Here is a 24802-nt window from a genome sequence, read left to right as displayed (position 1 = left end):
GGGGGGGGGGGTGTATTTGTTTGTTTATAAACAAAGCAGGCGGCCTATTGTAAATTAAACATTGTGACTATTGAATACGTGGTCATTCTCTTAGTTAACTGATCTGTGCGAGAGAGTAGTGTTGTTTCTTTGAAGGGTCGTTGCCGAGAAGTATGCAGACTGTAGTGGAAGTGTAATAATATGTTTGATTTTGAGCTATCAATTGAGAACAGTTACTGTGGTATTGGTATAACAGTTGTCAAGAAATGTGGTGCTCCAATTGCAAGGATTGTACTCAACAGTAGAAACTTCAAACACGAAAAAGCTGAATAATCAGTCTTAAAATAAGCTATACATTGACATGACATTTATTTCATTACGTTATTACTAGTTATAACTTTAGACCAAAAAGAAAGAACACCATTTTGCTCTTCTTTATCCCAATATACTTTTGTCCCACTCACAGTCCACTCCCCATCCCACCACACTCAAGTCCGCCACTCACAGTCCACTCCCCATCCCACCACACTCAAGTCCGGACAGGGTCAAGGCAGTCAGAACAAAGGAGATGACTCACTATCCAAACAAAAACATTAGAAGCAAAGACAGCTAGCTGCTCACTTCTGGCTTCATCAAAGTAAGTAAAGACACCCGCACCGCCACCTCCATTTCCAGACCGAGATGAAGAAGAGAAGTAAAGAGGCAAAACAATTGGTGATGATGGGTGTGCTACTGCTATTGCTATTCCTAATTGAGCTTGTTCACTGCAAATACATGGTCTACAACACCTCGCAGGCGATAGTCCCCAACAAGCTCAACGTTCATTTGGTGCCTCACACACACGACGATGTTGGGTGGCTGAAGACCGTAGATCAGTATTACGTTGGTTCCAACAATTCTATTCAGGGAGCATGCGTCCAAAACGTCTTGGATTCTCTCGTCTCTGCTCTCTTGGCTGACAAGAATCGCAAATTTATTTACGTTGAGCAGGTTTACCCTTTCACCCTGTTCATATCCCAGTTTCATCCTTGATCAATTTTTCCACTGCTGCTTACCCTATATTTTTCCTTCCATATCATTTACCCCTTATCTTCTCACCTTACTAGTTACACCCTAATGCAGGCATTTTTTCAGCGCTGGTGGAGGGAACAGAGTGAAGCAATCCAGCTCATAGTCCGGCAGCTTGTCAGCTCGGGTCAGCTGGAATTCATGTAAAATTTTACTCTTACTCTTCTGCCACCTCTATGCATTAATTTTCCTCAATTGCGCTTGCCATCTTTCTGCTGCCACCACCGCATTCCAACTCCTACTCGCCGTTCATAGAAAATACTTCCATTATATTACCGTCCGGATAAGAATATTTTGAATGTGCACCAGGTTTAAGAACAATGTTCTAACATGGATTCTCTCTTTCACTGAGATGAATTACCATAGACCACTATCTGTAATTGCCTGCCCTATACCACCCCTCTAACAAACTCAGAGTTGGAATGATATGTCTTCTTTTTGAAGAAATGGGGGAATGTGCATGCACGATGAGGCGACCACGCATTACATCGACATGATAGATCAGACAACTCTCGGACATCGTTTTATTAAAGAGCAGTTTGGCGTGACACCAAGAGTAGGATGGCAAATTGACCCTTTTGGACATTCTGCTGCACAGGCTTACTTATTAGGGGCAGAAGTAAGTCTCCTGCTTTTGGCCTTGAATTTAGGAATCAATTTTCTTTCTTGGAGAAGCAATGCGGGAAATTTTCCGATTTTCAGAACTTTTAGTTTTATACTTGACTGATTAGGAATTAATGAACAGAGAACTTCATACATATGAGTAATCAATTTTTGTACTATTTTTGGATCTGCAGCTTGGATTTGACTCACTTTTCTTTGGACGAATTGACTATCAAGATAGGACAAAGCGTAAAACTGAGAAGAGCCTGGAGGTCATTTGGCAGGGCTCCAAGAGCCTTGGTTCTTCTGCACAGGTTTGTTGACATAGCTATAACAACTTTAGTTGCTGACCTGACATTTCAGCATGATCCTTTTAGAATGCACTGGAAGCTTACTCAATAAGTATCTACTCATCCCTAGTTTCAATTTCAGATTTTTGCTGGTGCTTTCCCAGAGAACTATGAACCACCCTCAGGTTTCTATTTTGAAGTTAATGATGCCTCACCCATTGTTCAAGTAAACCCCTAGAAACGTCAATCCATTCACTAATTATGTCGAACCGCAAGTATTTTTCATGACTTTTATGTACATAACATTTATTTCATTTGCTGAATTTTACTATGAAGGATGATATTACATTGTTTGACTACAATGTTCAAGAGCGAGTTGAAGACTTTGTAGCTGCTGCATTGTCCCAGGTATTTTGGTTATTTCCCCACATGGACGTACATATATATTCCCAAGTTACCTGTGACTATGAAATAAAATCTTCTTCTGAGTTGTTTTCTGTAACTTCTTTCCATGCTAAGCATATGACAAAATTGCAGGCAAACATAACTAGGACAAATCACATCATGTGGACCATGGGCACTGACTTTAAGTACCAATATGCACATACATGGTTCCGCCAGATGGACAAGCTCATTCATTATGTTAACATTGTGAGCACCTCAAGTTTCCTGATCTAATGTTCCAGCTTCAAAATAGTGATTAGTGTCAGGATTTCAATGGATGCAGTCCTGGGTATCTCATCCATAAGCAAAGTATACGACAGATGGATCTCATAGGGTGCTCTACTTCACTCGTAAAGTTGTTTTGGTTCCTAATGTAGATACACAGTGCTTGTTCCATGTTGATTTCTGAAAAAGGATAAGAATTTATAGATCTCCTTTCTGTTATTCCTTTTCCATAAATTTTGCATTGCTTTTGGAGATCCTAGAAGAAGAGTTATGTAATGGAACCCCCCCCCTCCCTTTCTTTTTTCAAGTTTATTTTGATATTAAGGTTCTTGGTTGCATTTATAAGCTTATTTTGTGCTTCGTGTACACCTACCTTTTAGATGTGCATATGCTGCCAATTATTTGAGCATTCAGCATGACTGACGGATATGTGTTTCTCTACTTTGCTGGAGACAACATTTGTTTGTAATGATTAATGAATATTTGAAAACTTTGACGCCATATGAAATTTCAAATTCTGTGGAATCATATTCCTTAACCCTGATGGCATGTGTCACATTCGCTGCGTATTTCCCTGTAAAGGACGTAGCTAGGTCCTAGTTATATAATACTTTATCAAACTGCAGGATATCAGTTATGTGCTATGTAAATAACTGACTGCATTTGATTGCTACCAGGATGGACGAGTGAATGCACTATACTCCACACCATCTATATATACCAATGCAAAGCATGCTACTGAACAGATTTGGCCTTTAAAGACTGATGACTTCTTCCCGTGAGTTAAATAGTTCGTAGATGCATTTTCTAATTGCTCTTAAGTTGGTACTTCTCATCTTGACTTTTGAAATGAATGAACACTTTTCCGCAGGTATGCAGACCGTGTAAATGGTTACTGGACTGGGTACTTCACAAGCAGACCAGCAGTGAAGCGCTACGTCAGAGTGCTGAGTGGCTATTATTTGGTATTTTATTTAAATGATTCTAAAGATGAAGAGCTATTGCGTAGTTGTGATTCTGAGGATCTTTGTCTGTGAGCAGGCTGTAAGGCAACTCGAGTTCTTTAAAGGAAGAAATAGGTCTGGTTCAAGCACAGACTTACTAGGTGATGCTTTGGCAATTGCACAGCATCATGATGCAGTAACGGGAACAGAGCAGCAACATGTGGCTAATGATTATGCGAAAAGATTATCCATGGGCTATGTGGAGGTGAAAATTTTAATGATGGCTTTTTAACTAGTTCTTTTAATTGCTCTCTTTCCCATGTGCCTGGTTTCCAAATAAGCCAAAGTACTCATTACATCTCCAGGCTGCGGAGCTGGCTGCGTCATCACTGGCATGCTTGGTTGAGCCCTCAGCATCTGCTGGATGTGATAATACCACAAAATTTCAACAGGTCAAGAGCTATGGATAACCTTTTAATTCGGATGCTTAGTGCCTTTAGCATTAAAATCCGGAGAGAAATGATTGGTCGATAACTGAATCCGTAGATTAAGTTTCTAAAACCTTATGCCTTGATTTCTCTGACTAATTGCAAGATGGTTGCTTTATTACCTTTTTATGACCACAAAGTCCTACTGTGTCAAACTTCTATTCTTCAGTTTTGCTAAGAATGAAATTTGAAATAAAACAAAGAAAATATGATTTTCTTAAAGTTAGCAAAGATGTCTACTTTTGGAAGAATTCCTCTTTGTTACAAAGTAAACCATTGTGCTGGTATCCTGGTTGAGTGTGGAAATTACCGGAATATTGAATTATTATTAATACTTGTAATTTTTTCTCATAGTGTCCACTTCTGAATATAAGTTACTGTCCTCCATCAGAAATCGACCTTTCTAACAGGAAAAACCTGGTGAGAGTTTAAATCTCTTTCTTTTGCCACTGTCATGCCATATTATTAACTTCTGAAGTATTGTTTGAGGACTAAAATTCTTGATCTCGTTTTAGGTTGTTGTTATCTACAATGCTCTTGGATGGAAGCGGGAAGATGTAATCCGTATACCTGTTGGTATCCATGCTCTTATCTCGGTTTTGGTCCATGCTCATTTTCAATAGTAACTATCATTTTTAGCATCAACAGTTGGAAATCTAAGGGATAGACCATATTTGGGGCACATAGCATCCATGAGAATATAAAAAAGTACGAATGTCTAGAATTGGTCCACAAGCTTGATCCGTCAAGTGTAAGAATGGAGGGTATTCTGGAATTTTGTTTATTAGGCATTACATGTGCAAAATCCTGATCATATCATAAATGGGAACTGTGGTGAAGGCAATTATTAGTGATCTTGCTTGCTTGATATTGATGATTAATTCCTCTAAATCTAGTACTACTAGAGGGTAGAGAGGAAATCTCATACTGACTGGATCATTAACTCCTGCATAAAGGCCTAGTTGTGAAATTGAATCTTTTACAGGTTATGCATGAAGATATTGCCGTTCGCGATTCTGCTGGTAGAGTAATTGAGTCGCAGCTAGTTCCTTTATCCGATACTCATGTAAGCTTGAGAAACTACCATGTTAAGGCTTACCTGGGCCATACACCAAGAAAGACACCAAAATACTGGCTCGCATTTACTGCATCCGCACCACCTCTTGGATTTAGTACGTATACTATTTCTAGTGCCAAAACCAAAGGTGTGGTCCAATTTGTTCAACACAAATTAAGTAACAAAATATCATCTACCTCAACCTGAGTATTGATTTGCACTTTTTTTGTCTGATTGAAATTAGGTGTTGGATCAGCAAGATCATCCATACAATTGTTTCAAAATAGTGACAGATCTACTTCTTTTGAAGTGGGTCATGAGCATCTGAAGCTCATCTTCTCTTCTGAAGGAGGGAAACTTGCTCATTATGTTAATCACAGAAGTGGGGTGAGCTATGTGCTTAATGGTCTAATTCTAGGTGTCGATGCTTGCCTCTTTCTGTGTTGGAGAGAATGATCTGTTTTGTTTCTTTATATTTTTTTAGCAGCTATCAACATTTGTTGAATGCATGCATGACCATAAATTTAGACACAGATTCTGATAGTTTTCTTAATTATGCATGACTAATACCTGCAAATTCTTAAGGTCAATGAAAGTATTCAGCAGTCATTTAGCTTCTACTCCGGATACAATGGAAGTGATGAAGATCCTCAGGTTCTCCAAATTACCCCTGGCATTACTCAAGCTCGCAAGTCACTTTTTCAGTATCATTGATTTAAATCTGCTCGCATTTTCTTAAGACATCTCTTTAATGGTTGTTCCATATATATTTGTCTGAAGTCATCTGGAGCATATGTCTTCCGACCCAATGGAACATTTGCCATAAATCCGCAAAAGCAGGTGAAGTGCTTCAAGGGCCGAGCTAAAGTGCTGCAAAAAGTAATTTCATATCAATTATTCTAACTGAAGTTCATTTGACAAATTGTAGGGTGTTATGACAGTAATACGTGGACCAATTATTGATGAAGTTCACCAAGTGATTAGTCCATGGATCTATCAGGTGTATTTCTTCACGGGTTACTGTTTCTTATGGTCTTCCACAAAAAAAAGGTTGATGATTAATATATTTAGGGAATGAAATCAAAGGACATAATTGTAAAACACTCAGTCTCTCATGAATGGCATTCTGTTGTCATAGACTCCATAAATCATTACCTTACGAATAGCCAAGTAAATGGTTTTTATATCTGAAGATATAGAAAGCTGTTATACCATAGAGTGCCATCATGATTCAGGGCCACGTCTGGGAACTCAACTGCAATCCAAGTTTAGAGTTAAGAAGTGGCTACTGGCCTGTCTTTTACCAACTTAGACTCACAACTCTAATTTATATGTCCCTCCAACCCTACATCAGCAATGCATTTCAGATTGTTGAAAACAAGGCTTTAGAAGTCTCTTTATATCATTTTCTTCTACATGTTGTTCCTCTGCTTGCTGATACTCATTTTGTCGTCCATGTAGATCAATCGCCTTTACAAGGGAAAGGAGCACGTTGAAGTTGAATTCTCTGTAAGGATACATCTTTGATGTTAAACTATAGATATGGATTGGTTTGCTACTGATAATATATGTATGAACTCTCTTCCATCACAGGAAAAGGTTCGGATACACATTTTGGCTGAGTTCCACTGTTCTTTCAGTAGACTTATATTTGTAATGTTCCATTCATCTCATTTGGTATTATAGGAGTAACTATATATTATATCTCAGGTTGGCCCTATTCCTGTTGATGATGGGATTGGAAAAGAAGTAGTGACTCAAATCACTACTAACTTGGAGTCCAATAAGACTTTCTATACTGACTCTAATGGTCGTGATTTTATTAAAAGGGTATGTTTTAAACAACTCCTCCTAAATGACTGATTCTACACCAGATAAACTTGGACATGCCATGATCCTCGAGTTCAAAATTTTACCAAAGATCTTACACGGTTTGAGGTGGAGACGTTTTTATGCAATTCAGATCTATCAATTTTCATCTGTCTAACAAAAGCTTCATCTGCTATTCAGATTCGTGATTATAGGGCGGATTGGGACCTGAAAGTGAATGAACCTGCTGCCGGGAATTATTACCCTGTATGATCTTCTCATTAAGATCAAGTTCATTTAACCTTTTCAAATGATTCACATTAAAAAATAGATGAAGCCATTTGATCCTCTATTTGCTAAAATGCGTCTGCTCCATTTTTCAAATGAAATTTTGAGATCATTAATGCAGATAAATCTTGGAATCTATGTCAAAGATAATAAGAAAGAACTTTCAGTTTTGGTGGATCGAGCTGTGGGAGGATCAAGTTTAGTAGATGGCCAAATCGAGCTGATGCTTCACAGGTTTATTCCCACCCTATAAGTCTTGCATTATCGATTGATTGGATTAGTTGCCATATGTTCCAACCTCTTCTTTCTTGTATAGGAGATTACTTCGTGATGACGGTAAAGGAGTTGCAGAGGCTTTAAATGAAACAGTCTGTATTGATAATCAGTGCAAGGGATTAACAGTCAGTTCATTCGACTAACACTGGAATGTTCATGTTTATTCCGTGCACCTTATTGACCCTTTCCCTCTTCCTTCGTTGAGTATTTAAACTTCATTTCAATGTTAAATATAAGTTTTAGATTCTCTATTTCATATTATCTAATAACAATCACTCGTCTTATGTAGATCCAAGGAAAGTATTATTATAAGATCGATCAACTTGGAGAGGGTGCTAAGTGGCGTCGCTCAGCTGGCCAGGAGATATATTCCCCATTTCTTTTAGCCTTCACTGAACAGGTAAATCATAGCTTGGATGTACATTTGTGTTCTGAAATTGACCTGATAAATGAAGTTCTTGGTGCAGGATGAAGATAACTGGATGAGTTCTCATGTACCCACTTTCTCTGCAATAGACTCCTCCTATAGGTTACCTGATAATGTGGCTATTTTGACTTTACAGGTGATTAGGCTTGTTCCTATAAAATGGGTTTATTTTATTCACTATAGTAGATGAACAAATAAAATCACCAGAAGCAAGTATTCTAGTAAATTAGATTAATTAAATTTATGTTTCCTGATGCTCTTGCTTGCTTATTATATTTTTATTTCATCCAAATCGTAACTTTCTATTTCTTACATTTTGCAGGAGCTGACTAACAAAGAGGTTCTTCTACGCTTGGCCCATCTATATGAGGTTGTAAATCTTTTCGATTTATTTTAATGATTAAAACAATATAACCTTTTGAGATGTGAGGCAGTCAAAAGTTTAGCAAGTAACAGTATCTTTCATGTGTACACTTGTTCCGTTCAGTTTCTTGAGATATAGTATCAGAAACCAAAAGAAGTTGGACCATATTATATTGGTTGTTTACTACTTGGTGGAGTATAAATATACATTAGTAAGGCTCAGTGGCTTGTTCTCATTTTGATTGATTGAATAGATTGGGGAGGACAAGGAACTCTCAGTGATGTCACAAGTTGAGCTGAAAAAGCTTTTCCGGAGCAAGCAGGTAAAGTGAGATTTGGTGAGTGAGAAGTAGAGCAGCAGATTTGTCCTATTAACACTAAGGATTGATATTTTTTTATGTCATAGATTGGTAAAGTAGTGGAGACGAGCTTGTCAGGCAACCAAGAAAGGTCAGAGATGGAGAAGAAAAGACTGGTGTGGAAGGCAGAAGGGTGGGATGGAGAATCCAAGTTGACAAGAGGAGGAGCTGTGGATCCTGGGGAACTCCTGGTGGAACTTGCTCCCATGGAAATCCGGACTTTTGTCATTCATTTTGATGACATGTTCATTCAAGATGTTGGTGGAGGAAGCACAATGCTTAAAAGTTGTCTGTAAGAGACTGGGAGTGATGTAGCAAAAAATTGTAACAAACGTACAAGATTTCGGTGGTTCTGTTTTTTCCTTTTACTTTTTTATGGTTTCGGAATCCAAATCAACTCCTCTAGTCTGTAGACTCCCAACCTCTACCTGGCAGGACTATGGATGTTGTTTGGCTATGTTTAAATTGTAAGAGTAATGTGCCAAAATAAGATAAAGTATTAATAGGTGTTGAGAATCTGGGAATGTATGTGGCAACACCTATTAAAAGCTTGATTGATGAAAAATTCTATACAAAATTTGAAGGGTCAAACTAATGTACATACATACATACATATATATATATTAATTGAATAAGTTGGGATATATTATATTTTTATCCTAACAAACTCCTCCTAAATAAGATTTGATTTAGGAAGGAGTGCTCTGCTCTTTTTAATTGTTAACAAAAACCACAAGTATGCATATATACAATGCATATAGGGGTTCCCTTTTTAATTAGGCTGGGGTTGCTTGTACCTGCCTGTGTCGACAGAAAGAAGAGAAGGAAAAGAGACAAAGAGGCGTCATCATCATCGTTCCCCGAACAGGCCTGCGGTGTTGGATCCGTCGTGCGGAGATGAGGGGTCTGCGAAAGTCATCCATTAGGACACCCGCTCTCCTCCATCTTCTCTGCGCCGCCGCTATTCTCTCTCTCTTTGTTTTCGCCATTAACTCTTCCTTCTCCGCCGGTAACATATTATGCTCCCTTTTCACCAAATCACTCCATTACTCGCTCATAAGCTCCCAAATTCCCCCTTTATCTTCCAGGTAACCAGCAAATCACAAAAACTAACAAACTCGATCTTCGGATTTTGTCTGATTTCCAGTCCACTCTTCAACAATGCGTGGTCAGTTACCACTTCCCTCCGGATCTTCTTTCATTTCAATTCATCTTTACATTCTCCATCTAACTGCACTACTTACTTAATCTAGCTTTTTGTTATTGTTTAATAATATGGTTCCATATTTACGTATTGGCAAATCTTGGATCTTCTTCCTTTTTTTTTTTTTTTGAATTTCCAGCAAAGTAATATTTCTTGTTTTTGTTGCTATCCATTTCGATATTCTGCTTATCATTAGTAGCAGTATAGGAGTAATTATAATTATCATTTTTACTGCTTCCCATAGAGAAAGAAAAAAAGAACTCTTTTTAAGGTTTTGAAGATTGATTTGTCACCATCGGATTTTGCTTGTAGGCAAACAGAGGACTTGGACTCACTGCTCAGATAATAGATCACTGTAATTTGATTCTCAAGTTTCCTGAAGGGACTAATAGCACCTGGGTTGGCTTTTATCCTCTTGCTCGACTTTTTATCTGATCATATTTTTTGAATGCCTGTGAAGCCTGCACGTCATTCATAACTATATGTATTTGTTTGCAGTACAATGAGCAGTTTAAAATATTTGAGCCCTTGGAGTACAAGTATGATGTTTGTGAAGCAATATTATTGTGGGAACAGGTTTGATCATTGTTGTTGAAATTACTTTCGTATAGGTTGCTTCCTGTACATTAATCAAGCAGAATTATCTGAAATGCAGTATCGTAATATGACTACAGTGTTGACAAGAGAGTATCTAGATGCACGGCCTGATGGGTGGCTAGATTATGCTGCAAAGAGGATAGCACAGTTGTAAGTTTGACATACTTCTCTTTGAATGCCAATATTTGCTGTTATAAAATATTCTGTTTTTTTAACTTATTTAGTTGGAGAACTTTTCCTTCTTTGTAAATTTATTCTTCCTTATTTATTTATTGTTATAGAGGAGCAGACAAATGCTACAACAAGACTCTTTGTGAAGAACATCTTAATGTGCTGTTACCAGCAAAACCACCCTTCCATCCTCGCCAGTTTCAAACTTGTGCGGTTGTTGGGAATTCTGGAGATCTCTTAAAGACGGAATTTGGGAAGGAAATTGACAGTCATGATGCCGTGATAAGAGACAATGAGGCCCCTGTTAATGAGGTAAATATCTCCAGTGGTTCTGTCATCTGTGGCCTTGATATGTCCAGGTTCTAATCTGTGCCGATGGTCATAAAGAGCCTTGGCATGAGGAGTGAAATGTCAATACTTCAGTATTTATGTGAGAATCATCCTAATGTGCACGGTTGACCTGTTAGCTGGGGTGTCACTGTGGTTTTTCTCTGTTATCTTCGGTATGGAGAATATAGATCAAGTTTTGGCGGACAATGATTCTTTGTAATTTGGACTAGATTAGATCAAATTTTGGTGCATAAATTTATTATGTGCGTTATCATATTTCATACTTTTTGCTTCCTATTTAAAGATTTGATTAAATTTCATGATCTTTCAGAATTGGGATTTTGATAATTTGATTGCTATGCTGTTTTCTCTGAATGCTATGCAGAAATATGCCAAGTATGTAGGTCTGAAGAGAGATTTCCGGCTCGTAGTTAGGGGCGCCGCACGTAACATGATTCCAATTCTGAATGGGTCAGGTAAACTACAACAGTCCTGTAGTTTGTAATTTAACCACTGAATTGTTGCATTTCAATGTAGATCTGTGTCTGTCGCCCTCCTTGTTCTCCTGTCACTGTTCTGGACTTTTGTCTTAGTAATGTTTGCTAGCAAACATGGCATTATGCAAGAGATGTGAGAAATTGAAGCCTACACACTTAGCTGGGTTGAGGCACAGCACGCCAGTTGTTCTGAACAGCTGACCTTGTTGCATACGATAACAATAATTCTTGGGCATCTTCTGGCTCAACACTTAAACCTATTTGAATATTGGTGGTCCATCATACCAAAAACAACAGAGATCAGCTGAAAGTCAAAGAATTCAGTGTCATCAGCATCATGCGATATTAGTATCATCTGTACTTAATTCTACAGTTATTTTATTGCAGATGATGAAGTGCTTATTATCAAAAGTCTGACCCATAGAGATTTCAACACAATGATAAAGGTATGCTTTTTGGGATGATTATTAAATTTGTAAATAGAATGTTCTGGACCATTGTAGTCTTTGACTTACTAAAATAATTGTAGCCATGAGTTCTAAAGTTGACATTCAGGGTTTTAGATCTGTAGGTTGATTATTTATTGTTGAATGACATTCTTATAAGTTCTCATCCAACAATGCAGCAAATCCCAAACCCAGTTTATCTGTTCCAAGGAATTGTGCTTCGTAGAGGTGCCAAAGGAACTGGAATGAAATCAATAGAACTGGCACTTTCCATGTGTGAAATTGTTGACATCTATGGTTTCACTGTTGATCCTGGATACACTGAGTGGTCAGTTCAATTTTTCGCTTAATGTTGTCCCACATTGAAGTTATTCTCTCCGTGTCTTAAATTTTAGCAATGATTCAGGACCCGATACTTCTCGACCCCAAGGAAAGGGCACAATCCACTTCAAGGAAGAGCATACTACCAGCTCCTAGAATGCCTTGGTGTTAGTATAAATTTATTTTGCTTTAGCTATACTGTGTCTCATCTAAATGCCACTGTCAAATGAATTTGCAAATTGTGAAAAACAAATTGGCCAGGTTATTAGGATCCATTCTCCAATGAGAGCCGCAAGGAAGCAAGACTGGTCTGATATACCAAGTCGAGAAACAATAAGCAGAGCTCACTCCGCTGCAGTACGCTTGAAAAAGAATCAAGCTGGCCAAGAGGGTGATCAGGGACAATTCCGCAACTGTAAAGTATGGGGACACTCGGGCCCTTACGGCAGTGGACCTGTATCTGGATCACCAGATATGAGTGATGTCCGGAAGAACTCAAACTACAGCAAATGGGAGATCATGCCTTTTGAGAAATTAAGTAAAGCTGCACAAGATCATTTCACTCAGATGGAGGGCGTATCCTTATATAAAATGGATGGTAATAAGTTGGATGATCTAGTCTGTGTGAGGCATTCCTTGAAGTCTGAAGTGTGACAGCCTTTGGCTAACTGGGAGCTGCTGCAGTTACCTCTCTTTATTGGGATCTGCAATTAGTGAAAACTTGTATCCCATTTGCTGCTGTTCAAACAGATTGTCTTGCAGTTTGCGTAGACACTGTTGACTGGTGGGTTTATGAGAATAGCAGTGGTGGTCGGGGCCATACATTATACCTCTCTTGGAAATTCATGCGACTTATCAAAGGATGGGCTCTACATCAGGCAATGCCGTGGATGCTTTCTGAAAAAATCAGGTTTTCTGTTTAAACATGGATGTATTGACAAAATCAGATTCGAATGTTCTGACGTGCAATAGCAATTTCAAATCAACATTGTTATCACTTGTTCTTCTTTTTTAATTGTCTGGCGGGAGCTTTCTCATAAGCATTTTCATCTAACAAGTGTTGCAATTAGTTGCAACATATTCTCGTGAAATATCTAAGTTAATACAGCGTTGATATGAAACTTGAATTGGATTGTTATTATTTGATGACCCACAATGTCAGTCGAAAGGCAAGAAACAAAGCAAGACTCATTTGAATGGACTAATGATCAGGGAAGATATTTTTTTTAGTTGGCGTGGAATGAATGATGGGGTGGTCTTGGAAAATAAAAGAAAAAATCTAGCAGATGAGGGACACAAGCTAGAGATATCCTGGATCGTTGAACTCCCACTCAGCCTCAGGGGTTCCTTATACAAATCCTAAATATCTTTGCCACTCATCAGACTATAAATAGAGGAAGGGTGAGCGAGTGAGTCTCAAGATTCAAACCTAAAATCAAAAAATGCATACTGCTTTAACCTTATCATCATCTCCCCTTGTGCCACGTGCACCTCCCCGAAAATTGATCACCAGCTCTCCACCAAATCCAACCAGGTTTGCTTCAATCAGATCAAATGCTCTGGCAGTCAACTACAGCTCCACCATCTCGTAAGTGCATTAATTTAGTCCCCTGTTCTTCTGTAGCCAAAACACAATATATAATGTCCATTGCAGCCATTTTCATCTTCATCCATCTTCCATTCCATTTTTTGGCTAGTGTTTTTCCAGCAGAAGCATGTGAAACAATTGGCGGAGATACGTGTCTGGCAGACATATCCTGAAGTGAAGCTAGAAGCAGAAGCTAAGAAACCAAAGACTGTATCAGAGGCAGTTGAGAGGGAGTATTTGGAATACACAGATCCAAGGACGTAAGAATCGCAATAATTGCACATATACATATGTATAATATTCCAACAAAATAATAGATATACATAATTGCAGGGTGCTGCTGGGCGAGGCTTGCGATGTCCTCGGAGGAGAATTCTGTAACCCCCCATACCAGATGGGAATCTGCTAGAAGCCGCTTAATAATTTGCTGTATACAGATATCATAGATGGATGGATGTATTAATGTGCAGTTTCTGCATAGTCTGTGTTGAATATATATATATATATATATATGTATAATATAAGCAGCTTTCCTTCATCACATAAATTTATACAGCTGAGATGGTCGTGTTATTATTATCATTACATGACAAGAAATTGAGGCATTGATCAGAATACCAATTAGCATACAACAAATAATAACATTCTTGTGTTCTTTCTTGTCTAAGAGAAGGGGGGGCCTTCCTACCTGTCACTGTCAGGCTGTGGGTGTGATGAATGTGAACTCAAACAGGAATTGGACACTTAAGATTAACCGTAGAGGAGGGAGGGAGTATTTTGGTTTTGGGTTCTTGGCCTGACACTGGGGCGGGTCATACTGCTAATGCACCCATTTCGGCATACATCAAAAGAAACTTATGAATGAAATGGAAGAAAGATGGAAGGTGTGGAATTTGATTTCTTGTATATTAAACAGCACAACAAATGAATGAAATGGAAGAAAGATCAATTAAGGAGATTTTAGACCTTCAAACCACCAAACACACCTCATTTATGAAACACCATACCATATTCCACCACCCTACGCAGAAAAGAATTACTAATTTATGGAGTATTAATCAGATGCCCTTCTGTTGTTCCACCAACTCAATTCACTCGCAAACAAAACCCGCCGAACTCAAATTAGGAAACTTCATTCCATCACAAGTCTTTCAAGGACCACATAATCGCATAAATAAATTGACACAACCATTCTGATTTACAACCTGCTCATGCTTAACTACTTCTCCTACATACTACCATCAGTGCACTCTGTTGTTGCTTCACCGATGCTGATCCAACAATCAAGATTGACAAACTTCTGATAACACCACGTTGGTCCTTGAGAAGAAGTCCAATTCATGACGTGGTGGTGCACTCCACTCCGGTCCAACCTACTCAAGATCTAGCGATGCTGCACAGCAGATCATTTGGATGTCTGTTTAGAAAACAAGATTAAACCTATATAACACCATGAAACCCAGCAGAATCCAGAAGTGCTGCTTTGATCTGCTCCGGCAGAACCTCCTCACCTTCTCTGCATTGCTGACGAGCCACAAAAGTAAAGTCGGTATTACATTCTACAACCAAGATTATTGATGATATTTCAGTACTCAATTACAACTGATTACACACTCGACAGACTGTTCTAGTTTATCACGCATTAGCTCAGGAAATCTCAACGGGCTTAGCTGGATCACAAACTTAAAACGCCTTCTCCATGTGCTACATTCACTAAAATGTTGGATACAATGGTCCATAATTGAGATGATTTCACCTCTTCAAGTTGTTTTTCTTTCAGGGGTGGGAAGGCATGCAAACGTACTGAAAGGGTCAGATTTTTAAAACAGCATGGTGAGAAGTGCGACTCAAAAGAACCAGACTAGAAAATATATGGGTACTACTGGTAGATTGTAATGTTTGTACACCAAACATTCAGAGCACAATACAAATTGTTCAGCAACTTTATTTTTTATTCAACTTGTGCGCATTCAAAGAGGACTGAACAACATCCACAACTAATGTATTTGAATTGGCTTTTGATGACAAGGACTGAAATAGTAACTGGATGCCAAATGAAGGCTGTCCAATAAGAGCCTCATCTCAGTTCTTCGTTTCTGCTGCAAACCATATTAGTTGATAGTAGAAGAGAAAACAAAGCATGAGAAGCAGAACATTTTAATCATAACTAGAGTTGAAATCAGTTACAATTGTATAGCTCATCATCGAAAGCTAGATTACGGTATCATCAAATAGCTAGCAGGAGAACGAATATAACATAATTTTATCTGCTCGAAGGAAATATGATAATTTAAAATCTACCTCTGCACGGAAAACATCCAAAGCAAAGCCGTTAAAACAGCTTATGACAGCTTGCTGAATGTCCAGTCCAAGGTTGTCCAGAGCCCTCATAGTGGACAGCAAGAGACCTGGTCTACGGGCACAGAACATGTGTATATTTACAGCCCTCCCTTCTCTCAACCTTACTTCGACCTACAAGACAGACAGATAAGACAGCATAAGCAGAGAAAGATTTTAAAAGATGCCATGACGAGAAACCAATACATGTTCACAAGTAGAGAATTTGAGTGACAGAAAACCTAAAAAACATCATATATTCAAAAGAATATGAAAATAAAGTACCAAGTCCAAAACAAGGATCTATCTTAGTCTTGTAAAAGGAATTACAGTGAGGCTGTGCAAGTTTATAACCATGTCCTGTTGGAAATCATACGCTTCATTGAACACTATCTACAAACTGTATAGATTTGATTTCAAAAGGCCACTGTTGAATTTCCAGAAAATGTTTTATTGTAAAATTTTATCCAAACATAAGAATAAGAAAAATGCACATGAAAGCCAAGTATTGACATGCTTCTTAGTTCCAGGCTCAAAGATGTGTAGGCACCTTTGCAGGCCACACTCCAATTGATTGTAAAGCATTGACAGGGTCAAGATACTTAACAAATGGAGTTGAGGGGTATGTTGCATCATAGTAAAATAACCTTTGAGCCCAATGATGGAAGTGCTTAATCATTCACAAAGAAAGATGCATGACATCTACCTTTGCAGGCTGGTTCTTGGGGGGGGTTGAGCTTGCACAGAGTTCTTCCTTAACACGATAAGGGAGAGTAGGAGGGGTCGGTGTCAAGGGATGGAAGCTTGTCGTTGGCTGCATTACCGATCCTGGTGGGTTAGTTTCAAGTTCATTGTGGAGATCATTTATGCGTTGCAGAAGCTCTTTTAGATAATCAATGGCATCCCCAAGTATTGAAGCTCGATCCATCTGGAAGAACACACAGCAATCAGCACACCAATTACTTGTGGACTAACTTTTTATTGTCTTTTATTAAGAAAAGAAAAACACATGATACAGCTTCTCATCTGAAGCACGACCAGTTATAGAATCCACACACCAAACTTATCAAAAGAAATATATTGGTGGACAATTTCAGTATCCAGTTAGTAATAACTAAAATCCAATGTGAATTCTACAAGTTTTTCGTGCTTAAGTATTCTTGGTCTGCCCCTTCGATCGATACTCAATTTCAATGTAATTTTGATATTGGTCAAGCCGACATGATGAACAATGAGCCTTACATAACTGAAGGCAAAACCACAGACATGAAATTAACGCCCACGACAAAATAAAAATTCCTTTAGCAAGGTACGAAATGTTTATCATTAATTGGTAGCTCGAAGTTGGGCATACCTTGCTGATTTTGGGTACAACGGATCTAAGCATGTATAGTCTATCGTTGAGCTTCTTCCTCCGGCGCCTCTCCGCCATTAAGTTTTTGGCCGGCATCCCCTTCTTCTTCCCCTTCCGATCTCCAACCGTTATACTGCTATTCGCGTTCGAATTATCTCCACCGTTATCAGCATTTCCGTCACCTAATTTCTCAGTTGGGTCGTCGGAATCATAATTCATGGTTGAAATATCAGCACCCATATCCTCCACTTCATCCTCATGTTTCCTCTTTCTCTTCTTTCCCAAGTCCATTCCTCCAGTATCATCGAGACTCGTCAAACCCTCATCGCTTCTCGAGCTCAGAGTCCCGAAAGTCTGCAATCCGGAACTCTGTCGCAAGGCTGCTCTCTTCTGAAACAGAGTGGGCTCAGCTCCTAGGGGCGGCAAAACTTCAAGAGGTCTCAACACTTTAGACCTGTTAGGAAAAATGGCGCCAGCGTCGAAATCCTCGAAACTGAATGGATTAGAAGCGCCTGTGCCCCCAATGGCGGCGGCGGAGGAGGAGTTATCTTGGGAAAAGGGAAGCATCCGGGAGGAGGGTGGGAAGTGGGAAGTGGGTTGGAATTGGGAATTAAAACCCATGAAAATAGGAGGGGAAGTGGAGTCTTGGGGAGGGAAGAAAGTAGGATCGCAGCCCAAATCAAAAGCATTGTCGAAATTGTTGTTGAAGAAAGAAGAGAGGAGAGATTTGGGGGGGAAAAGAGAGGGGATGTGGTGTGAAGAGGGGTCTAGAGGGAAGAGGTGGGGATGAGAGGGAGAAGAGTGGTTGTCTAAGGGATTAAAGAGAAGGGTGGTGAATTCAGAGTGATAGAATGGATTGGGAGTGGTGATGGCATTGTTAACGAAAGAATCGGGCTCTAGCATGGACCTGAAGGAGGAGAGAGAGGCAGAGGAGTTGATAATGAATTCATCATCATCATCAGTGGAGGGGGGGTGGGTGTTGGTACGGGGAGGCCATGAAACAGCTTCGTCTTCTTGAGCGTCCATCCAAACGGGGGCGTCGGACCTGGGTAGCATTGTGGAGTGGAAGGGCTTCTGTGGAGGAAAAGAAAAGAGAGGCGAAAAGGGAGTTACAGTTAAGAGAGAGGGAGGGAGGGATTTGAAGTTTGAATGATAATAACAATCATTCTTGTTCCCACAGTTGCTCTGTTGTAGTGTAGATAACTCTCAGCTCCCAACTCCAAACTCCAACTCCGACTCCAACTCCAACTCCAACTCCAACTCCATCCACAGGATGATAGGAGAGGAAGCAGGCAGGAGGAAAGGATGTATGTATGTCTGTCTGTGGGCTTCACAAATTACAACCTCTCACAATTTGTCTTCCTCTCTTCTTCTTATCATTCTATGCATTGTACTCTCATCTATCTTTTTATCTTTTTCATTTTCAACATTTCAAATTCTATGATATTTTATTTAGCATATACACATTATATATATGTATATTTTAAAAAATTTTAAAAAATATGACAGTATTTAGAATAGAAAATTCAATTATTTAATCAGAAGAGCTAGTCATATGATGATTATAAACTAACCTAAATTGCAGTCCCCGGGCCCCACATGAATCAAGGTTTCAATTTCACTTTTGTTTTCTAAATAAAGATTATTAATTTTTTTTTAAGAAAGAAATTGTATGTATGTTGGTAAGAATAAAAAAGTAAAATTGAGACTTAAATGATTGATTTTGGATAATTGTATTGTCTTAACATGTCTGAGAAAACAGAAGAGGACTTAATTAATCATGTATACAAATGAAATAATTGGTTTTCTTGCAAGATTAGTAATAGAGATGGATGGTAAAAATGGAAGGAAGTTTGAATTGAAATAAGTAATTAAAGTTGTTGGATGGATGGATGTTGATGTTCCGTTGAATGAATATATACAAATCCCAAGTTCCTCGTGACTACTAATACACCTTTTCTTTTTTACTTTTTCAGTTTTCACCGCACCTAACTCTATAGATATATAACTCATCCTCAACATTCAACATTCACTATATAAATGTAATTAGGTGCTTGGTGGGGGGGTGGGGGGTTTGCTGCTAAAATCCAGAGGAGGTCCAGAATTCAAAATGTAGAGGCAGTGTGTGCGTGGGTGTGTGGTCGTGGATGGGGCGGTCTTGGTTTTCATCTTCACGTGAATACAATACCATACATACATACATATTGGCAAGGACCATTCACCTTCATATTTCATACTATCTACTACTACAGTACTAGACTACTAGTCTTCCACTTCCGCTGCTTCCCACTAGATAGAGATAAAAATCAAGATAAACCCCACCCTCTCTCTACACGTGCCCCCCATGCAACTCCTACTAATCAAAACCTCTTATCTATCTATGCCAAACACACCAACAATAATCCTCCCACCACCATCACCATATGTGCATCTCCTACTGATCAAAACCTCATTCACATGCTACTATATAAATATAAAAATAATTTAAGCAAGATCTCTTTAATAATTTATTCATATTTAATTATATTTTATAATCCCTTCAACTAAATACTATATTATATTATCATGGGATATTTAGAATCCAAGCTAAACCCATCAACCCAAAAAGAGGGTAACCCACCAGAAAGACCACAGATTTGGTCCAAGAAGGAGGCCTGGTAAACGCTTTTCAAACCATAGGCCCATATTCAAGGCCCAACTAGGACAACCCAGGAGAAAGACGTCCACAAGAATCTAGACTCCTAAACCTAAAAGGACTCCTCGTAGAATAGGAGACCTCACATGCAAGGAATCCTCCCCCAGGCAAAAATATGTTGATGTGAGGTAATCAGTTGGAGATAAGATCAAATCATACCTTATCACACGTATCTTGCCCCTTTTCCCAAGAATAAAAGTAGTGTGCAAAGTCCCAGCAGAAGGGGACGCCCCTACTATATATACATGTGCAATCCCCCTACGGAGACACCTTCCAAGATCTGAAAAACCACTATCTAAATCATCTCTCTCACTCTCTAAATACTTTTTAAACACTTTCTAAACATTCTCTAAGCACTCCACAAACGCATTATCAAGTGTTCTTACATTTTTTACCAATTTTATTCACCATATCTCGATTTCAATTAAATTTATCTACTTTTTAAATTTATTCGATCTCAAATCAGTTACTAACTTGGCGTGGGAGTGCTAACATTTTTTTTGCAGGTCCCCCCTTTCAGGATTTGCATTCATTTCAGCCCAAGTTTTGAGTATAGTCCATATCCATTGGACCGGTGCATTTTTTTAACGTATCATTGGTGCCGTCTATGGGAACACAAAGTTGAAGACTCGAGTTACAATGGAGATTCCCAACAACTCCGCAAACAAGCAAAGGTTGTGGAGGCACCTAACAATGCCCAGGCTTTGCAAGTTGTTGCAGGAACACTCCTAGCCCCCGCCAGTAGGGTATCCCCCATTAGTGGGGTTAATCCCCTCTAGTGAAGCGATGGTCTCAAAACCCCCCAAACTTGCTAACCCGCTAACTAAGCCTCCATACTACAGTCCCTCCTCAGACACTTGGGGCTCCTCCAAGAGTTCCTATGGACCATACAACAAATGATCATGGTGGCTATATGGGAGCAAATGGCGACACTAGTCCTAGTCCGTCCAGCAACTCCATCAGGCGTGGATATCCCTAACGAAGAAAGTAAAAGAGTACCCCCTGCTCATGAACCATCGATAACATGAGGTCAGGGACCTCCCTCGCGAATCTAGCAGGGCGTCCCTCCTTAGTAGCTAGCACATTTTGGATACCTGCAAAAAAGCCTCCAAGATATCCAGTACCAAATCACAAGAACACCCTCGGAAATCCCCTTTAGTGAAGAAATCATGGCAGACGTACTCCCTCTCAACTGGAAAGAGCCCAACTTGCCGGAGTACAACAGAACCACAAATTCACAGGAGCACTTCTCTACCGTTACACCGCTGGGGTTAAGTGTGATGTGCTTGTAACCACCTTCACGCGGTCTTCCCAATAGTGATTCAATCAATTGTTCTCAAGATCCATCCGATCGTTTGGAGAATTTCGTTCTCTCTTTCTCCATCAATTTGCCAGTAGTAAATAGTGTCAAAAGACAATCATGAGCTTTTTCTCTTTACAACAAAGAGAAGGGGAATCATTGATGGAGTATCTTCAATGGTTTAATTTAGCGGCCCTAGAAGTCCCTACTGCAACATCTAATAGTACACATGAATTATAAGATGGGGATTTCTTCAAGTCCTTAACTAAGAAGACCCTTCTCAATTTTACAATCACCTAGCACTAATTGAACAGTACATTAACTTGGAGGAGACTAAGGAGTACAAGAATGTTGTCTTTTGTCAAAAATGCAAGGAACAAGATGACAAGGACCTACTCCACCCAGACACCTTCTCAGAATAAGCCCTGCCCCAAGATAAGCATCCTCATCGAGTAAAGCTCTACCCGCAAGCGGGCATCCTTAACGGAATAAGCCTTGCCCCAAAGCAGACATCCCCCTCAACGAATAAATCTTTACATACAAGCTTCCCTCAAGGAGTATTTTTAATATTTTAATTTAATAATTTTGGAGATTTATTTTATCCACTTCGATGTGTTAACATATGTTTGCTTGTAAGGATTTTACAAGGAAGGCATCCCTCTCATAAAAAGTCTTGTCTTCCACACAGACAGAGAGGTTCTCTTCCATAGATGCACCCCAGCCCTCTTTCAGGCAAGCACTTAGGTCCTTCTTTTGGGACTTGTAAGCTCTGTCTGGTGCAGACACAACCCTCCTCTGCAGAGACATCTAAGCCCTGTTGCGGACACCTTATTCTTCCTCCGACGAAGTTCATAAGCCTTGTTCCAAGAAATGACCCTTCCCTCACATAAGCCCTCCTCCGAGGAAGCACAATTATTTTGCTCCGTGCAATATCTATTCATAATATATACATGTATTTGTTATTTACCATTCTCTTGCAGAAAAATAAACCCCTACACCGAAGTAAGCACAAAAAGCACATGTTAACCCCTCCTCCTTGGAGGCGCTTTCATCAAAAGCCTTGCTCCATATAGGCACGAAGTAAGTCTTCTTTTTCTCATTATGCTTATGCTACTGACATTCTTAGCAGGAATTAAAAAAAAAAATCGAAGGGGGATCCCCTTTTTAGTGTAACAAGGGCTCCTACTCTAAAAAGTTAGGGGGCAACCCTTCCTCCTTAGAGTGAGGGAGACTAAATGATGTGTGCGATCCAAAGAGACTTGGCCTAAAAAGGAGTTATAGAGTCCAAGCTAAACCCATTACCCCAAGAAGAGGTAGCCATAAGAAGGACCACATATCCGGCCTAAGAAGGAAGCTTGGTAAACGCTTTTCAACCATAGACCCACATTTAAAGCCCAACTAGGACAGCTTAGGAGAAGAGAGGCGCCCACAAGACTCAAGACTCCTAAACCGAGAAGGACTCCCCTCAGAATAGGAGTCCTCACATGCAAAGAGTTATCCCCCAAGCAAAAATATGTTGTTGTGAGGTAAACAGTTGGAGATAAGATAGTGTGTAGAGTCCCAGCAGAGGGGGACGCCCCTTCTATATATACAGGTGCAGTCCCCCTAAGAAGACATCTTCCAAGATCTGGAAAACTACTCTCTAAATCATCTGTCTCATTCTCTAAACACTTTCTAAACATTCTCAAAGTAATCTACATGCACATTATCAAGTGTTCTTATATTTTTCACCGACTTTATTCACCATTTCTCGATTTTAATTATATTTATTTACTTTTTGGCTTTATTCAATCTCAAATGAGTTACTAACTTGGGCGTCGAGTGCTAACGCTTTTTTGCAGGTCCCCCCTTTAGGATTTGCATTCCCTTTGACTTAAATTTTGAGAATTATCCATATCCATTGAATTCATGCATTTTTTAAATGCATCACTATCACATGAATCAAACGATGTCATAATTCACAATTTAAGACTGTTAGTACGTTTACATAAAATACTCTAGCTATATATTAACCCCAGTGTCACTGGCTGCACTTTGGGCTAGACGGTCGGTAGTGACTTATGGATGACGTATGGGCGGCTAGGGGATGTCGGCCAGCACGCAAGGGCGCATATGGTCTTCGAGCAGAGTGTTTTATCCTTGGAGATTCGCATTACTATTTCATTTGCAAGATCCTTGGAGTGTTGGGAGTGCTTCCAAGATGTTTCAAAGGTAGACGGTTCCGTTTCGGTAGGAGACAACGATGATGTTTAGAGTCTGCCGGTGCAGAGGCGAGACTGTAGTTTTAGAGTATTGTAGAGACAATTCCTCAGCCATGGATGATCGGATGAGGCTGAAACTCTATCGTGATAATGTGCAAGTCGTAGGCTACGCTACGGTTCAAGCGGACGTGATTTGGATGTCAGTCGAAGGAGATGCTGAAAAAGTGCACTCCTCGGCCCTTTGAGTGTTCTACTCTTGGAACAAGAGATTACTTTCTTAAGCCTATTATAAGGGGGGCACGCAGTGGTGAGCTCCAGCCAGCCCTTCCCGTGCACAACAGCAGAAGCTTGAGAAGACGTTTGCACTAAATGAGCGTTCTCTTGGAGGCATGATAGGGGCCTTCAATAGTCGGCCTTAGGCAACTCAAAGAGGAGCGCTAGAGTCCCTGAAGGGCTTGGAAACCTGACGGGCAGCGTAGGGCCAGGATGGCCTAAGTTGGGCACCGATACGGCCGAGAGGCTCTGTGTGACGCGCAAGGTTGCCCCGCGGGCTGCGAGATATTAGGGGCAACGCCTCTCGTGCAAATGGGTGATCGAGGCAAGCATTCCAAGACCTCGTGATCCAACTCATGGAATGTGCTATCGAGTTCTAACCGTCCATGGGGGTCCGTTGGCTAGAGATGAGCGATCGTGGGACGATGCCGCACTGTGGGCATGTAGCACCCCCTACTCGCTACATCTAATTATCACTATTTCATCATTTCTTTAATCAGAACTCATTCTATAAGTAATTCGCTTTCAACCAGTAAAATAAATTCTAATTTATCAATATAATATTATATATCACAAAAGGTATTAGATACCACCAAAAGTTCATATTTACCCTCACTACATGTTCTCGTGTTCATAACCTCAAGAAAATCATACCACAACTTTAAACATAAATCCCGATAAAAGACCAGAATATTTACAACCCAACAATCAAAAACTTTGGCTTCAGAAGTCACGGCTGACCCACCTAATAAAGACAACGGCACCGCTCAAAGTCAATGTGGCTAGTCAGTGTGACCTATCTCCTGAAAAGTACGTGGCAAGGAATGAGCTGCCTACTCAATAAGTATAGCTGATCAGTTTATATATA

At 39.7% G+C, this 24802-nt stretch overlaps 4 protein-coding genes across 6 annotated transcripts; 3 read left to right on the top strand and 1 right to left on the bottom strand.

The window, feature by feature from the left end:
• Nucleotides 411–9211, top strand: LOC105177485 (probable alpha-mannosidase At5g13980). Of its 2 annotated transcripts, none has more exons than XM_011100664.2 (28): nt 411–969; nt 1102–1190; nt 1492–1666; nt 1845–1964; nt 2083–2166; nt 2277–2348; nt 2478–2591; nt 3287–3387; nt 3481–3574; nt 3651–3818; nt 3919–4005; nt 4396–4461; nt 4557–4613; nt 5027–5246; nt 5343–5485; nt 5684–5752; nt 5879–5938; nt 6027–6098; nt 6560–6607; nt 6809–6928; nt 7109–7174; nt 7317–7429; nt 7512–7596; nt 7761–7871; nt 7927–8034; nt 8221–8268; nt 8516–8584; nt 8668–9211. In XM_011100664.2, the coding sequence occupies exons 1-28, from the start codon at nt 661–663 to the stop codon at nt 8914–8916; spliced, it is 3117 nt and encodes a 1038-aa protein (XP_011098966.1). In that variant the 5' UTR covers nt 411–660; the 3' UTR covers nt 8917–9211. The 2 variants fall into 2 exon arrangements, with proteins under 2 accessions (XP_011098966.1, XP_011098967.1); XM_011100665.2 differs by having other exon boundaries at nt 412–969; nt 7939–8034.
• Nucleotides 9334–13183, top strand: LOC105177484 (sialyltransferase-like protein 1). Of its 2 annotated transcripts, none has more exons than XM_020698910.1 (11): nt 9334–9629; nt 9682–9788; nt 10137–10223; nt 10323–10400; nt 10480–10571; nt 10703–10904; nt 11308–11398; nt 11807–11865; nt 12045–12193; nt 12272–12353; nt 12448–13183. In XM_020698910.1, the coding sequence occupies exons 1-11, from the start codon at nt 9518–9520 to the stop codon at nt 12838–12840; spliced, it is 1452 nt and encodes a 483-aa protein (XP_020554569.1). In that variant the 5' UTR covers nt 9334–9517; the 3' UTR covers nt 12841–13183. The 2 variants fall into 2 exon arrangements, with proteins under 2 accessions (XP_020554569.1, XP_011098965.1); XM_011100663.2 differs by having other exon boundaries at nt 9339–9629; nt 9709–9788.
• LOC105177483 (light-regulated protein-like) lies at nt 13433–14379 on the top strand. Its single transcript, XM_011100662.2, has 3 exons — nt 13433–13774; nt 13884–14034; nt 14108–14379. The coding sequence occupies exons 1-3, from the start codon at nt 13741–13743 to the stop codon at nt 14181–14183; spliced, it is 261 nt and encodes an 86-aa protein (XP_011098964.1). The 5' UTR covers nt 13433–13740; the 3' UTR covers nt 14184–14379.
• LOC105177482 (transcription factor ICE1) lies at nt 14865–18856 on the bottom strand. The gene is made up of 4 exons (XM_011100661.2): nt 17466–18856; nt 16818–17039; nt 16076–16246; nt 14865–15298 (listed from the first exon to the last, which is right to left on the bottom strand). The coding sequence occupies exons 1-4, from the start codon at nt 18519–18521 to the stop codon at nt 15215–15217; spliced, it is 1533 nt and encodes a 510-aa protein (XP_011098963.1). The 5' UTR covers nt 18522–18856; the 3' UTR covers nt 14865–15214.

Source organism: Sesamum indicum, linkage group LG15 (assembly GCF_000512975.1).
Source record: "Sesamum indicum cultivar Zhongzhi No. 13 linkage group LG15, S_indicum_v1.0, whole genome shotgun sequence".
NCBI lineage: Eukaryota > Viridiplantae > Streptophyta > Magnoliopsida > Lamiales > Pedaliaceae > Sesamum > Sesamum indicum.
Note: the sequence above shows the minus strand (reverse complement) of the source record. Positions and strands in the feature narration are given on the sequence as shown.

Coding starts and splice junctions, on each gene's coding strand:
- LOC105177484 (XM_020698910.1), top strand. CDS start 9,518: ATGAGGGGTCTGCGAAAGTCATCCATTAGGACACCCGCTCTCCTCCAT. Junction 9,789..10,136: donor CCACTCTTCAACAATGCGTG/GTCAGTTACCAC, acceptor TTTTGCTTGTAG/GCAAACAGAGGACTTGGACT. Junction 10,401..10,479: donor CAATATTATTGTGGGAACAG/GTTTGATCATTG, acceptor TCTGAAATGCAG/TATCGTAATATGACTACAGT.
- LOC105177483 (XM_011100662.2), top strand. CDS start 13,741: ATGCTCTGGCAGTCAACTACAGCTCCACCATCTC. Junction 13,775..13,883: donor AACTACAGCTCCACCATCTC/GTAAGTGCATTA, acceptor TTTTTTGGCTAG/TGTTTTTCCAGCAGAAGCAT. Junction 14,035..14,107: donor GAATACACAGATCCAAGGAC/GTAAGAATCGCA, acceptor ACATAATTGCAG/GGTGCTGCTGGGCGAGGCTT.
- LOC105177482 (XM_011100661.2), bottom strand. CDS start 18,521: ATGCTACCCAGGTCCGACGCCCCCGTTTGGATGGACGCTCAAGAAGAC. Junction 17,040..17,465: donor TTGTACCCAAAATCAGCAAG/GTATGCCCAACT, acceptor GTGTTCTTCCAG/ATGGATCGAGCTTCAATACT. Junction 15,299..16,075: donor TGGATGTTTTCCGTGCAGAG/GTAGATTTTAAA, acceptor GTGGCTCGTCAG/CAATGCAGAGAAGGTGAGGA.
- LOC105177485 (XM_011100664.2), top strand. CDS start 661: ATGAAGAAGAGAAGTAAAGAGGCAAAACAATTGGTGATGATGGGTGTG. Junction 1,667..1,844: donor CTTACTTATTAGGGGCAGAA/GTAAGTCTCCTG, acceptor TTGGATCTGCAG/CTTGGATTTGACTCACTTTT. Junction 1,965..2,082: donor GCCTTGGTTCTTCTGCACAG/GTTTGTTGACAT, acceptor TTTCAATTTCAG/ATTTTTGCTGGTGCTTTCCC.